Genomic DNA, 16,917 nt, shown 5'->3' with positions numbered 1-16,917 from the left:
AGAAAATAATGGAAAGATGAGGAGAATATTTTAAACAGCTAACATACAGGGATACCTAAATGAAGTAATAGACATAAACAAAGAGCAAAAAGTAGAACCCATAAAAAGAGAAGAATTAGAGAATGCAATGGAGACACATAAAATAGGTAAAGCAGCGGGCAAGGCTTACATCGCCCCAGAAATAATAAGATACCTAGGAAGGAGAAGGAACAGATTGTCGACAGGCATTAATGAACGACAGAAGTGAAAATACAACAGGGCTAAAATAACACATAACAAATAATATGCTACCAATATGTACCTAAGAACGGAGAAAAGAAAAACTGTACTATCTCTCTTCCTAAAATGGTAACACATTCAACGTAGATGAGAAAGAACAGAAGCACGCAAGATCTCATATTCACAATAAGACAAATGAGTGAGAAGATGATAAATAATAACGGAAGGCGTTTGACAGAATTCGAAGAAAGGACGTATGGAATACATTACGAGAAAGAATAGTGAATGGTAACACACAACACATCAAGGTGTGAAACGTGAAGTATACCAAGGAAAAGATGAGCAAACTCATCATGATACTGGAAAATGAAAAAAAAAACACTATCCGAAATACTAAACTAATCCGAAAAACTGCGAAAATCTATAGTACAATTTAGAAATATTAAATGAAGAACTATCAAAAATAAACATAAAAATAAACGTAGATAAAACAAAAACAATGGTAACACCTGGGACGAAAAAGATAATAACTCAAGATTGAATGGGATGCTGTTAGAACAAGTAGATCTCTTTAAATGCCTCGATTAGGGGGTGTCACACTGGCGAAGCGTCCATATAACCACTGTTACCATTGGTAACAGTTAAAAATCTTGCAAATAAATATTTTATGACGATGAATAATTCTACTTACCAATATTTTTACCAATAGAAATATATTATTATATTATGTGGTAATAGTACCTAACTCAGTAAATATCTCACTAAATAGCCAACTACTCGTAGACACGAAAATATTGGCGAGTTTATGTGACTCCGTTGCACTTTATTATACTCTGTTACCAGACTCATTTCCAGTGACAATGGTTATATACGCAAGCTGGCGCTCGGGACCGGGTAGTGACTGAAAATTTTGAAAAAGCGACGGCATCAGCGCGCTGTGTATCAGTAGGGCTGTTACCAAATTTAAAATTGGTGACAGTACCTATAAAAAGTGTGCGTGCAGTTAACCATAGATGATTGTCGCTTCGTAATCGATCAACTACTTGAAAAGTAATTCTCCTTGTATAGTTTTGAAGAAAAAAATGAAATTATTAAAAATGAAAGACCTATTTTAAACAATTTAAAAAAGGAATCAACAAAAGTAGTTCGATATTTTAAATTTAGTTGGTACAGTGAAAATCCTTTATTATATTATCGTTGCAAGAAAAATATACTGTATTGTTGGGCATGTCTTCTGGTTTCTACAGAAAAATGGGTGGACCAGGTTCGCGATTTAAATGGTGTTAGATTTTTAAAAAGGAGACATGAAATTTCTCCGTTACCTACATGTAAGATGTATACCCAATTTGATTCAGTTTTGCAAAACAAAAATCAAAAGTTCTCTTAACCAAGCTTTTAAAGCAAATATTGCTAAACATAATGAGTTTGTTCAAAAATAGATAGGTATATGGTATATCCTTAGCACACTTATAAGAGATACTGTATGTTTTTGGGCTAAACAAGAACTAGCGTTTCGTGATCATTTTGAGTGCGACGGCTCTGACAATCGAGGCAATTACGGGGAATTGTTAACATTAATTGCCAAAAAAGATCAAAAATTTTGTCAACATCTAGAAACATCTGTTTTTTCGAGAGTTTCAAGTCATATACAAAATGAAATTATTGAAGCTACACTCACCGGCACAAAATTCCGCCACATAAAATTTTTGATTAAGTTTGACAATTTATAACTTTATTATTTGTGCTCCGATTTTCAAGATTATATTGCACCAGTTTCTAGGTACATGTATTCATATTGTTTGGTATTATTCCGGTAACAAAACTTTTTGCTTGCATGTCATTGTACAGGGGTGAAAGGAAGCGTTGTATTTTCTCCTAATTTTAAAAAATTCTGTGGAAAAATGGAATAGCTGATTTTGTTTCATAGTCCTGTCATATTTTCCCGGGGGCATCACCAACATTTTGTTTTTTGAATTCTCCGAATATCTTTTTTCTTGTAAGAGCTGTACCATTTTTTGTAAATAAAAACACTGATTGACTCATACAATTGAGGTTGGATTGATAAGATTAGAATGGCCCGCATGCAGTCCAGATCTCAATCATATTGAGAATTTATGGGATGAATAAAAAAAGCTATCTGCCGTCATCCTAGGCCTCCAGAAAAGTTGGTACATTTATGGCCCTTGTAGAGGAATATCGGGCTATTCCCCAAGCAAGGAAAACACATCTTTATTAGATGCTAAACAGATTGCGAGCAGTCGTTGCTGCAAGAGGTGGACATAACCGCTATTGAATTAATTGTTTTGTTTTCTTGTTAAATTTGTTTTGTTAATTTTAGTGCGTTTGATATTTTTAATTAAATAAACCTTCAAAGCAGTGTTTTTAATTACAGCTCTTACAAGAAAAGAGATATTCAGATAATTCAAAGAACAAGACATTAGCGATACCTCCAGGATAATACGAAAAGGGTATGAAACAAAATCAGCCCTCCAATTTTTCCACAGAATTTTTTAAAGTTAGGAGAAAAAACAACGCTTACATTCACTCCCGTATAATGCCATCTAAGCAAAAAAATTTTGTTACCGGAATAATAGCGATTGACATCAATACATGTACCTACAAACTCGTGCAAGAATCTTGAAAATCGAAGTACAAATAATAAAGTTATAGATTGTCAAACTTAATCAAAAATTTTGGGTGGCGGAATTTTGTGCCGGTGAGTGTATATATACATTTAGCCATATCTTCATTTTTTTAAATAAGATTTTTTGCAGCTGGTTTTGGTAACACTTCAGAAAAAGTCACGCGTCGCCACTGGGCGGGTGTCGAGACGGTTGGGAAAGTTGTGACAAAGGGTTTAGTATGAGAAGAACAACGAAATCAAACACATGAAAGGAAAACGTGGATATACATATGCAGAGTTCAACTCAATCCTCTTTACAACTAAAGATAGAAAGGCTTAGGACTAAGTAAGCCCGTAAGGTACCACCCCACAATTATTGTTACATTTTGTGAAACCCAAAATAACTTAAAACCACAAATAAAATAGTACTAAAACGAGTCGTAGACAAAGCTAGACCGTATTTTACTAACCTTCCATATTTCCACATGGTCTTCCTTTTCATATACTATACTTCCTTCAGTTTCTGCAATACCAACTGGAAAGTGGATCAAATACAAATCTACATAGTCTAATCCCAGTTTTTTCAAAGACTCAGTCAAATATTTTTCAACTCGGTCTCGATGTATTCCACGCATTGGAAGTTTGGTCACAATGAAAAGATCTTCTCTTTTCAATTTTCCAGCGGAAATCCATTGGTCTAAAACTTTGCCGATTACGTGTTCGTTTTCGAATGCAGCTTCTGTATCAATATGACGGTAACCAATCTGCAATGCCACGTTTAACGCTTCCTCCAACTCTGCTTCATCGGTAGCCTAAAAGTTGTATAATTATTAGTTTACTATATTTGTTACAATCTTGTAACATATCGCTAAAAACATATTTCTTAACTAATACGTCTTTATTTCTCTATTACGTTTCTATACTACTATTCTTTTTTTCTTTTTCTTATTTTTTTTTTGTATTTTTTGGACCATTCTACGCAAAAAATGTTCTTACAAATTTTTTCGTAGGATGCATAGTTTTCGAGATAAACGCAGTTGAACTTAAAAAAAATGAAAAATTGCAATTTTTGAAGCCGAATAACTTTGGATTTAAAAAGAAAATAGCAATTCTGCTTATCGTATTTGAAAGTTCAAGTCAAATTATATCGATCGAGTAGGTAGAAAAGGTACAAGTGCAAGCGAGACAATTTCTACGTAGCATGCATTAAAACGCAGTACATATTGTCCACGGGAAACACAATGTGTTTATAGCTTAGTTTAACAATAACAAAAAAAATAAATTTTTAGCAATGCAAATAATCAAAACCGATATAATTTGACTTGAACTTTCAAATACGGTAAGCAGAATTGCTATTTTCTTTTTTAATCAAAAGTCATTCGGGTTCAAAAATTGCAATTTTTCCATTTTTTAAAGTTCAACCGCGTTTATCTCGAAAACTATGCATCCTACGAAAAAACTTGTAAGAAAATTTTTTGCTTAGAATGACCCAAAAAAATAGGAAAAAATGTTTTGTTTTGCGAGAAATCGCTGTTATGTAATTCCTCAAGTTCTTCGTTTATAACAATCTTAACGACATCCAGATCAACTGTTACCCAAAAAATTCGTGTTTTACGGGTCAAAATACATACATAAAAAACTTAGGTAAGTCCATCTGAATAAAGGAGCCGTTTACACCCCCCCCCCCCCCTGACGACAGGACTAAAACTGTTCTACTAAATAAAATGTCTTTCAGATGATAAACTTTTGTCATTTTACGGAACTTGGGGAAAGATGTTACAGATTTAAGTTGTAAAGGTAGATGGCTTTATAGTTTTTTTTTGCAGAATATAATATATTTCTTTGATAACTGAACGGTTAGTAACGGTTTAATTTGTATAATATATTGGACGGGATCGGTAAATATACATCCATCAAAGATTTTCTGGTGGAGTAGTCATAACAGGTCTTGTTGGAAAGACATGTAGGTGTTTACGAATTAAGCAAACAGTTTGTAAAATATATAAAGAAAAAAGTGTTAAAATCCCGTGATCTATGAAGTAGCTTCTACAATGTATTGTTCTTATGGAGGCCAAACAGATACCTTATTGCTCTTTTTTTGTAATTTAAAAATAACATCAGATTGAGCAGCTGTACCAGAACCCCAAAAAGGAAGACCATATCGAAAATGAGACTCGAACAAAGAAAAATATGTTATTTTGGAAGATGCTAAATTGATTTCCTTCAAAATATATCTTATTGAACATCAAGCTGAGGCTAGTTTCTTACTTAATAAATCGATATGAAGGTATCATTTAAGGTTGCTGTATAAAAAAATGCCAAGAAATTTTATAGAATCAACGGTACTGATCTGGCTGTTTTATCAAGAGTTAAGGGTTGAAGAGCTACTTTATAGGATAATACTACTGTTTTATCTACGTTAGAAGAGAATAAATTAAGAGTAAATTAGAAGTCGGACCAGGTTTTTATTGTAAGTAGTTCAGAAGTTATAGTACAGAGGTGGCCAAGCTCCTTGATAGCCAGAGCCACTTTTCACAGGTTAAAATTTTTCGCGAGCCGCAATTAAAAACGTATTCAAAAAGTATGTAAAGAAGGTATGTACAATGTTTTTTTAACAGAACTTTTATTTATTAAAAACAGATATAAAATTACGAAATATTAAAACTGAATTACATTTGTTTTCCTTATTCTTCTTCTCGTTGTCCTTATGCCCAATAAGAGAGTCGAACTTTGCTATCACCTATCCATCTTTTACCCATTTCTTCCACGCCTTCCGGTCTTCTTCCCGTTTCCTTCACCTGTTGCGCTGTTTTCCGTCTCATGGTTCCGATTTCCTGGATTTGTTCCATCCACCCCTTTCTAGGTCTGCTCCTTCTTCTTTTCCCCTGTGTCTTGACATTTGTCACCTTCTTTACTAGTCTGGTCTCGTTCCAATTCAGGTTTCTTTTTTCAATTTTTTTCTCTATTGGTCCCTGTCTTAGCATGTTTCTAATGTTTTCGTTCCTTTCCCTGTCCAACATTTGTTTTCCTTCTTTTGGTAATTCTTTAAAATTTGGTGAATAATTTGTGGTAGCACTTCTAGTAATTCTTTCAGATGCTGGTTAGTTAATACTGATATGTGTTAGGATTTCACGAATTTTAAAATGGAATTAAATGGTCCATACAAGTAGGTTGTTTCTAATATGGAAATAATTCGACAAGCATCCTTTTTTAATTTAGAGTATGTACTTCGATTTTGGTACAAATTTCCAAAATTCGGTAATCGGCGTCGACTATAGTTTTATTTTCGAGCTTGATCTTCTTGCGTCTCTATTAATTTTAATTCTCCAGATGTTGTTTGGGTCATATATTGGTAATAAAAAATTCACCTTATGGACTATGTTTATTTCAAATGAATTCAGAAAAAAATTAAGAGACGATTTAATAGTTATTTATAATATAAGTGTTAAAAGTACAATTTTAAGGCACGCATGTGAAGGTTTTCGCTTCGCTCATTCTGCAATTCACATGAAATTTAAAATGTACTTTTAACACGTATATCATACAATAGTTTTTCTACGAACGAAATTCAGTTATTTCTGCTCGTTCCGCCATAACCATGGAAAATGGTACAACTGCAACGCAAGAAATTCATTTTTCAAATTGCGCAAATTGTACTATTAATATTAATGTTAATAAATGAAAATATAAATATTTTGACGTTTGCTTTCAAAATTTGACATTTCACTTTTAACTGCAGTGCCTTAAAATTTTTAAAGTACCCAGTGTTTTAAAGTGATATTTTTACGGCTCCTATGGAGTGCTAAAAATTGCATTTTTAACACGTTTGTAGAAAAAATATTTTAAGTCTTGAAATAAATTTTAGACTTCGGTTAATATTCCTTCTGGCTTTTTTATTTACTCGTTAAGTTTTTCTAGTTTAATATTGTAACAAATTTTTTTAAGTCTAGTAAAATGAGTAAAAATATAAGTCGGTCTGGAGTGGGTTGATTACTGACTTTTATGTCGCGCCACTCTTAATATTCTTTCGCGCAGTTTTCGATTTGTCATATCACTCTTAGCTTTGGATTTTGGATGGAAATGGAATTTGTTACAAAGTTGCATTTGGTCTTTCACATTTGTTGTCAATAATTTAAAAGACATTCTGAAACACATATGGAACGATAATAATTTTTTTAAATAACACAAAATTGAAAAGGATCTCGGGTACATTTATCGAGAGCCACAAGTAATTCTTCAAAGAGCCGCATGTGGCTCGCGAGCCGCAGTTTGGCCACCCCTGTTATAGTAGCATGAAGAGTTGCAATATTTGAGTTGCTCCAAGTGATACTGGTATCGGCAAAAAGAAAAATTTGTCCAGCTATTTTTAAACTAGTGATGTCATTTATAAATATAAGTAAAAGTAGGAGACACAATACTGAACCTTGTGGTACCTCACATAAAATGTTTTTGAGACTAAAGTCTGTATCAGACAGGGTCTGAGAACCTAGACAAAGAAAAATAGAGAGAAAACAGTTTAAGATGAAGTTGTTGGGTAAGTATAGCCCGACCGGAATAAGAATAGATGTGAGCATACTTTCTTTGCCTTCATTATAGCCAAATTCCTCAACAAATCTCTAACGAATTTTTCTACAACCGTGTTAAAATTGCAATTTTTAGCACTCTATACGAGCGTTAAAAATGCTACTTTAAGGCACTAGTGCTTTAAAATTTTTATGGCACTGCAATTCGTATTGACCGCAATTTTGATGTAATGTCAAAAAAATATAAAAATGGAATGTCAGTCAAGTTCAAGTAAAAGTTTTTGTAGATATTGTCCTGTAATTACGTTTGTAGAAAAATATTGTATGATATGCGTGTTAAAAGTACATTTTTAAGGTACTCATGTGAATTGAAAACTTTCACATGCGGCCTTAAACGTATACTTTTAACACTTATATCATAAATAACTATTATGCTATATATATATATATATATATATATATATATATATATATATATAACTGAAAAACAAGTGCCCATTATACATAAAATTTGTAAGAGATTTGTTGGAGAATTTGACTATAATGACGCTATAATGGAGGCAAAGAAAGTGCTCATAGACCAGGGCGGATCTGTGAAAAAACGTCTATTTTTGGATGTGAGGGGTGGCATTCGGATTTTTGCAGATAAAGTTAGGTGACAGCTTCAATAATAATAATTGACTTATGCTCCTTCTCAAATATGCCCGGAACATTTATAAAAAAATTAAAACATTTAAAATTTTCGAAAAACATCGATTTTTTTCTATTTTCTTTGCTTATTACTTTAAAACGATTAATTTTGGAACACATTCGTACAGAAATCAAATAAAGATAATTGAATTTTGTATGATAAACGGCTGGTTCAAAATGTCTTAAATTATTACCCTTTCTGCAAAATAGCAATAAATAAATAAATTTTGACAAAAATAATAAACTTAAAGATAAAACCCATAACTAAATTAAAATTCATGGTGACGTTTCAATTATTACTTTAATCATCGTCAGAATAATAATGTTCTTGAGCGGATGCTTTAAAATAATTTTAAAGGAACAAACAGTAATTAATGGAAACGTAAAAAATGACATTGACAATCATTGGGTTAAGTCAATAATTTCAAACACGCCATGTCTTGTTGCGTTTTTAAGGGTGGCTTCAAAAGAAATATGGATAATGCCTCCTTGATGCTGAGTTCCGTTGGAGAACTTGCATGACCAATGATTGAGAAGTCCTTACGACTAATAGGGTGGTCAGAATCAGTCATAATATGTTGGAATACCGCTGAATTTGGAACTGTTCTTGATCGTCTTCCTAAGTGAGGAGTGACACCTAAGTGTTCGCAACATCTGACATTAAAGTGACGTCGAGTCTTGTACGTGGCTGCACAGCTATTACATTTGAATTGGTATATAATGTTAGATGCGAGATCACTAGGAATCATGTCTTTCACATGGAAACGAGATCATATCCTTTCCAAAGTCGTGAAAGCAAAAAGTGAAAAAGTGACTTCGGGAAGACTCGACGTCACTTTAATGTCAGATGTTGCGAACACTTAGGTGTCACTCCTCACTTAGGAAGACGATCAAGAACAGTTCCAAATTCAGCGGTATTCCAACATATGACTGATTCTGACCACCCTATTAGTCGTAAGGACTTCTCAATCATTGGTCATGCAAGTTCTCCAACGGAACTCAGCATCAAGGAGGCATTATCCATATTTCTTTTGAAGCCACCCTTAAACAGGCAACAAGACATGGCGTGTTTGAAATTATTGACTTAACCCAATGATTGTCAATGTCATTTTTTACGTTTTCATTAATTATTGTTTGTTCCTTTAAAATTATTTTAAAGCATCCGCTCAAGAAACTTATTATTCTGACGATGATTAAAGTAATAATTGAAACGTCACCATGAATTTTAATTTAGTTATGGGTTTTATCTTTGGGTTTATTATTTTTATCAAGTTTAATGGTGTATCCTTATCTACATAAAATAAATAAAAGTCTGTTTTTATTCAATGTTTTTTAATAACTTTGGTTTGCACTTAGAACTTTCGTAATTCGCTTAGAAAATTCTTACAACATACTTAAATCGTTCACCAAATTTCATTAAAATCGACCTGATAGATTTTGCAGAATAATTTTGCAATCTAATTTTTTTTAAAGTTCAAATTTTTTAAAAACTTTCTGAAGAAAAAGTAGACAATTTAGATGTTTGCTAATTTTTTTTACATATAAAGAGGTTCCTAACCTATCTAATACACTTTACAGCATTAAAATCGGATTATTAAAGCAGCCTCGGCACTGTTTTAAAGTTATAAACAATTTTTTGACTTATAAACAAATACAGTGAGAACGTTTGAGTTGGCATAAATTCATTTTCTTGAGAATAGGCGTCTCTGGAGATAAATCCAGAAACAGGTCGATTTTATTTTTGAATTCTAATTTTTTGGTATATATATCATACTAGTGACGTCATTCATCTGGCCGTGATGACGTAATCGATGATTTTTTTAAATGAGAATAGGTGCCGTGTGATAGCTCAATCGAAAGGCTATTCAATTTTGTATTCACTAATATAAACATTAACATAATTATTTATACAAGCTTTGAATTAAATTTTTTTTTCAATTAAATTAGTTCCAATACTTAGATTACGTCATCACACCCAGATAGATGACGTCACTAGTATGATATTTATGCCAAAAAATTATAATTTGAAAATAAAAATCGATCTGTTTCGGGATTTACTTCCAGAGTCCTCCCATTCTCAAAAAAATGAATTTATTCCAACTCAAACTTCCTCACTGTATTTGTTTATGAGCCAAAACATTTTTTTTTTGTGAATTGGATGGCCGAACCAATTAGCCAGACATTTTGTTATTTTAAAAACAAACAAATTTGATTTTTCAATCAGAGGAATTTTATTTTCATTGATATTTTCTGAAGATATTAATACGTTAAAAATAATTTACGAATATATCAAAAGCTGTAAATATAGATTGTAGCAATAAAATTTACCCTGTATTTAAGAAATTTTGTTAAAACAAAGCAGGCATGTTTGTTAAAACAAAACAAACATGTTTGTTTTGTTGTTATTTTTGAAGTTACACTTCTTTAGGCGCGATTTCATTGAGGGTGAAATTTTATTGATCTGCGCGCATGCGCACACAGGCAGTATGGAGTTAGTTACTAAATGTTTTAATTTATGTATGTATCAGTCTAGAAAAGGTGTGGAAAGAATAATTAGTGTTTTTAAATATATTTTTCTACAAACGTGTTAAAAATACAATTTTTAGCACTCCATAGGAGCGTTAAAAATGCTACTTTAAGACACTAGTGCTTTAAAATTTTTAAGGTACTGCAGTTAAAAGTGAATTGTCAAATTGTGAAACGTCAAAATATTTATATTTCATTTATTAACATTAATATTAATAATACAACTTGCGCAATTTGAAAAAGGTGGTTTAAAAGGTTTTTTATTATAATTTTGTGTCTTTGGATTTGTCTTCCTTGGGCGTAAAATAATAAAACATCTATTTTTATATTTCACTTCTCACCGTGATGTGTAATTATGTATATCTGAAACGTGAGTAGTATGCGCCTTGATGGCCTTGTTGGTAGAGCATTGGACCAGAGATCGAGAAATCGCGAGATTGCGGGTTCAATTCCCGGACGATTCCATACTTTTTTCTTTTTTTTTTTTAATATTTGGCATTGTTAAGTTTTGGTTAATTTTTGGTAATTATTGTTAATTTTTTGTATTGTAACTGTTAAGTAGGAATATTGATTACGTTGAAATTATATTATAATACAAGTATAACTTCTTACGTGCGTACAAAGTGCACACACATTCTTTTTTTTTTAACCCTGTAGATTTATGTAATTATTGTATATTATAATTGAAAAAAAAAGAACAAAAAAGAGAAAAGAAAAAGCAAAAAAAAGCAAAAAAAGCAAAAAAAAAATACTAAGAAGATGTAAACCTCCGCGAGGATGAATCGGGTTTATGTCTTAGGGTAGTAAAAAAAACAAATTAATAATATAAAAAAAAATCAAAAAAAATTACAAAAACAAAAAAGCCAAAACATTGTTTATAACTTTAAAACAGTGCTGAGGCCGCTTACATAATCCGATTTTAATTCTGTAAAGTGTATTAGATAGGTAGAGAACCTCTTTATATGAATTAGCAAACTTCTAAATGGTCCACTTTTCTTCAGAAAGCTTTTAAAAAATTTGAACTTTTTTAAAAAATTTAGCTTGCAAAATTATTATGCAAAATCTATTAGGTCAATTTTAATGAAATTTTGTGGACGGTTTAAGTATATTGTAAAAATTTTCTAAGCAACTTATGAAGGTTCTAAGTGTAACCAAAGTGGTTGAAAAACATTGAATAAAAACAATCTTGTTTGCTCCCTTATTTTCTATTTATTGCTATTTTGCAGAAAGGGTAATAATCTAAGACATTTTAAACCGGTCGTATATTATACAAAATTCAATTATCTTTATTTTCTTTCTCTACGACTTTGTTCCAAAATGAATCGTTTTCATGTTATAAGCAATAAAAGTAGAAAAAAATCGATATTTTTCGATATTTTTAAATATTTAAATTTTTTTATTAATATTTCGGGCATATTTGAGAAGGAGCATAAGTCAATTATAATTATTAAAGTTGTCACCTAACTTTATCTGCAAAAATCCGAATGTCACCTCTCAAATCCACCTCAAAACAGATCCGACCTGGTCTATCACGTATATTCCTATTCCTGATGTTGTTCTGAAGCATATCCTTGTGGCATTTTTATAATCAACTATTTTTAATGGGAAATAAGCCACAATTTTACCAAAAAAATGATTTTATTAACGTTTCGAAGCCCAAATCGGCTTTCGTTGTCAAAATACAAAATACTCGTATTATTATTATAAAATACTCTTATTACTTATAAATACAAAATACTTGTATTTTGATAACGAAACCCGATTTGGGCTTCGAGACGTTAATAAAATCATTTTTTTGGTAAAATTGCGGCTTCTTTCCCATTAAAAATAGTTGATTATTCCTATTCCTGTCGGGCTGTACCTGTATTAATAAGTGTCACGAAAAAGGCTTTTATTTTGCTTATTTATCTGGTCTATTTGAACTTACTTGCCATGTACCGAGGCCCACCATCGGCATATTAAGTGAACCGCATGGTACAGTTGGTGTCATCTTCTTTTGTTGATACCAGCACAACTAAATTATAACCTTTATCAATAACGCTAAATAGAAGAATGCACTGGTCTTGGATAAGAGTGACTATACAGAAATCACTTTGAAGTGCACTATCAACTATCAATAGTTATAAAAAATGTATACCACTTTATCTATCAATAGTTAATTAATACCTGCATCTTAAATGATGTAGTAAGAAAAGATAAATTTAAGGTCAAGTATATATAAAATTGCTTGCTCACCTAGACAAAAATATACAGGTTGTACATTCAAGTCAAGTCAAGTCAAGTCAAGTCAAATTTATTCATCACATGCGACATTATACAAAGTTGTACATGTATGAGACAAGTCAAAGTTACAGACATATATAATGTACATATTAAAAGTATATAAATTAATAAATACGACAAAACATACTTAAAAGTTATTTGTAGAATGTGGCTCTAGCTCACAAATGTATTGATGTACACACCTCCGAAAGTTTGGCTGATGTAAATTCATTCGTATATCTATTGGCAATTTCTTAAAGAAACTTATGGCTGCATAATGTGTGCTACCTTCCAACAAAACAGACGATGCTGTGGAAGCATAAAGTGATTGTCTCTGAATCTTGTTGAATAAATATGGTTAAATTGAAATTTATTGAATTCATAAATTTTGCAATGTAAATACATTATACACGAAAATATATACAGACCAGGAATTGTAAGAATATTATTTTGTCTAAAGATACCTCTACAAGAATCTCTAAATTTCATTTTATATATTATCCTAATAGCTCTTTTCTGAAGTACGAATATCTGCTCTAATTCAGAGGTACAACCCCAGACTTCAATGCCATATTTGGCTGTTGAGTAAAAATGGGCAAAGTATACTGTTTTTAATATTGATGTATTAAAGAGACGTGAAAGAATTCTCAATGCATAACATGCGCTACTTAATCTGGATTTCAAATTAGAAATGTGGTTTGACCATTTAAAATTACTGTCTAACAGGACCCCCAGCAACTTCGTGCAGTCTGTTTTATCTATTGCTGCTTGTATAGTGGCTTGATGGTTTAATAAATTATTTGACGTGAAAATCATATACTTTGATTTCTATTCATTTAAAACTAGTTTGTTGGATAAAAAATAACTGTTGATGGTGGATAGTATCTGTGTAGTTTTATTTTGCAAATTTTGATTGGATGTTGCTGTGACTAGAATGTTGGTATCATCCGCATAACTGATGATGTTAACTCCACTCAGTGAATTAGTTATCAAAGCTATATCATTAATATATACTATAAAAAGTAGAGGACCCAATACACTACCCTGAGGGACACCATAATGGATATCCAACGTGTTTGATTCGTATTTAAGTCAATTAGATGTTATCTTTACTTTTTGTCTTCTATTTTCTAGGTAGGAAATAAACCATTTTAGAACTACACCACGAATACCAATCCCCTCAAGTTTTATTAGCAACAAATTATGATCCAAAGTATCAAAAGCCTTGGACAAATCGAGAAATAAACCACATGCCTTCTCTCGTCTGTCCAAAGCATCTAACACTAAGCTGACGAAATTTGCAAGAGCTGTAGTTGTAGACTTAAAAGATGTAAAACCATGTTGAAAATTATGCAAGACACTATGCTTTTTTAGGAATGCGTTTATTCTAGTATAAACCAGAGTTTCAATTATCTTTGAAAACACAGATAAGAGACTTATGGGACGGTAGTTGTTAAGGTCATCTTTATCACCACTTTTGAATAAAGGAATTACAATAGATAGTTTAAACATACTAGGAAATATTCCTTGTTGAAAAGAGGCATTACAAATATCCGTCAGTGGATCTGCGAAAGCGTGAATGCATTGTTTTAATAACTTAGGGGAAATCTGATCAAAACCACAACTGTGTTTGGATTTAAAACTTCCGACTACACTAGTTATTTCCTGTGAGTTAGTTGGATATAAAAACATAGAACAACTATTACGGTTTTTTGATGCTGATGTAAACCCACCTATTTTAATAGGATCCAAAGCAGCAAGTAACTTTGGAGCCATTTCAACAAAATGGTGGTTAAATTTGTCTGCTAAATTATTATTATTATCACTAGGTACTTTTGAGTTGTTTTGTTTCCCGACTGTTAAGTTTACTAAATGCCAAATACATTTTATTTTATTTGATGATTCGTTTAACTGTCTCATGAAGTGACTACTTTTAGCTGCTTTTAATTTAATCGAATATTCTGTCTTTGCCAAATGAAGGACTGGCCTAAGATTACTATTTTGCTGACAGATCGTTTCTAAAAGTTTTAGCTGATCCCTTAAATTGTACAGTTCCTGCGTAAACCAATTCGAACGTGTACATTTTTTAGGTTTACATTTAAGTAGTGGAAAATGGGACCGAAAGTAATTTTGGATAGTGTTTAAAAAAGCTAATGATTTATCCTCAGCAGAAATTGTATTAAATACCTCTGACCAATTTGTTGACTCAAGGGTTTGAACAAAACGATTTATGTTCCTTTCACTATATGAACGGATGAATATATAGGCATCATTGTCTGTGTTAATGCTACATTGGAACAATTGCGCACGATGATCAGAGATAAAACCTTCCACAACCATTGTTTTTTGTTGGTGATTTATGTTTGTAGCAATATAATCAATTTGAGTTTTACTAGTTGCAGTTACTCTTGTATAATCATTTACAGTTACGGTTAAGCTATAAGAATCTAAAACATTTACCAAGTTCTGCTTACTTAGTGAATTTGATTTGAAATCTATATTAAAATCACCTGTTAATATTATAGCCTTACCTTCGGAGACCAGCACATCAAGTATTAGATCCAGTTTTGACATAAAAACATCAATAGAGCCACGTCCAGGCAGATAAATACACAACACAACACAATTAAAAAGGCAATAGTCTATTTCAACAGCACTCACTTCAAAACTATATTTCTCAGATTGAGAACATATATTAGAACGTTCCTTCCAAACCACACCCTCTTTCACATAGATTGAAGACCCTCCATGTTCCCCTTGGTCACGGCAGAAAGATGAATTTTTGCACCCCATAAAAATTTTTGGGGGTTTTATTCCCTTAAAACCTCCTCCAAATGTTTGTGTATTGTGGTACCATTAGTTAAACACAATGTTTTTAAAACTTTTTTGCCTCTTAATATTTTTTCGATATGTCAGTATTGAGATATGGCTTCTTTTTTAATATGTTTCAAAATTTCTGAGTACCTAACAAAATGTAAATTATAAATAAATTTTAATATTATTACCAGGTCTCATAATCTTACTTAACCATTTACAAATACGTGGTGGATTTTGAAAATGTTCAAAATATCTCGATAAAAACTGGCTTGTCGAAAAAGAACTAAGAGGCAAAAAGTTTTAAAAACATTGTGTGTATGTACCTAATGGTACCACAATAATAATTTAATTGGAAAGTATACAAACATTTGGGAGGGGTTAAAAACACTGTTTGGTCTTTAAGCACAGTGCGGCCCCAGTATAGCTTGTAGTTGTCATTCTCAAACATACTCTCAGGGACGTATTGATAATATGGGAGATCGTCCGTTTGGAGAAGTCCCAACTTGGTAGCTATCTCTTGATGAAGGATCTTTGCTACTGAGTCATGCCGTTTCTTGTATTCAGTTGCAGCAAATGCCTGACAGTCCCGGTAAGATGTTAGATGGTTTCTTGGGCTTGATGACATCCATATCGGCATTTATCGTTTTGGACCTGAGGTTCTTTGACGATATATTTCAGGTAATTTGTGGTTGGTATAACGTGATCCTGAATGGCTAGTTCTGTTCTGTATCAAGGAATATCTTTCCTGATGTCAGAGGCGGCTCTAGCCCATGTAGCGCCCGTGTGCAGTCGATGCCCTGGCGCCCTTTGGTTGACGCGCAGTCAAAATGGAATAGTCGAATAGGTACCTATAATACCTAGTACCTGTACTAATAGTACATAGAGTATTAGAGGGTATTAGGTACGCTTATAATGTAAACAAAAATCCAGATGCAAATAGTGCAATATTAAAAAATTATGTCGGGAGCCAATAGGTATTCACGGCGTCAGAACAGCCTACCCAAATCTGTTAAAAATATTTATTTAACAATGAACTTTTTTATCTATGAGGTATAAAGGGCAATTATTGGTTCAGGAAATTTGACAGGTTTGAGTACACGAGTAAATAGTACTTTTAGGAAGAAATTGGTTAGATGACTAAAAAAGAACAACTTTGTGATTGTTTAAAAAAATAATAATTTATTAACGAATTATTAAAGGACACACATAGACACTTACTACAAGATATAATTATAAAAAAGATACTTTTCGTGCTTT

The 16,917-nt window shown here is 32.0% G+C and overlaps 1 protein-coding gene across 2 annotated transcripts in view; it reads right to left on the bottom strand.

Annotated features, from left to right (window-relative positions):
- Window positions 1–16,917, bottom strand: part of LOC114327052 (1,5-anhydro-D-fructose reductase-like) — a 57,959-nt gene that overhangs the window by 6,471 nt on the left and 34,571 nt on the right. The window contains exons 1-2 of one of the 2 annotated variants that reach the window (XM_050654239.1): window positions 12,509–12,703; window positions 3,313–3,654 (exon numbers count right to left, since the gene is read on the bottom strand). In XM_050654239.1, coding sequence (XP_050510196.1) covers window positions 3,313–3,654; window positions 12,509–12,571 — 405 coding nt within the window. In that variant the 5' untranslated portion in view covers window positions 12,572–12,703. Of the gene's footprint in view, window positions 1–3,312; window positions 3,655–12,508; window positions 12,704–16,917 lie in introns of those variants that run through there. The other variant, XM_050654240.1, reaches the window with a different exon arrangement.

Source organism: Diabrotica virgifera, chromosome 6, assembly GCF_917563875.1.
Source record: "Diabrotica virgifera virgifera chromosome 6, PGI_DIABVI_V3a".
Taxonomy (NCBI): Eukaryota; Metazoa; Arthropoda; class Insecta; order Coleoptera; family Chrysomelidae; genus Diabrotica; species Diabrotica virgifera.
The sequence above is the reverse complement of the archived record's forward strand: the minus strand, read 5'-3'. Positions and strand labels throughout refer to the sequence as shown.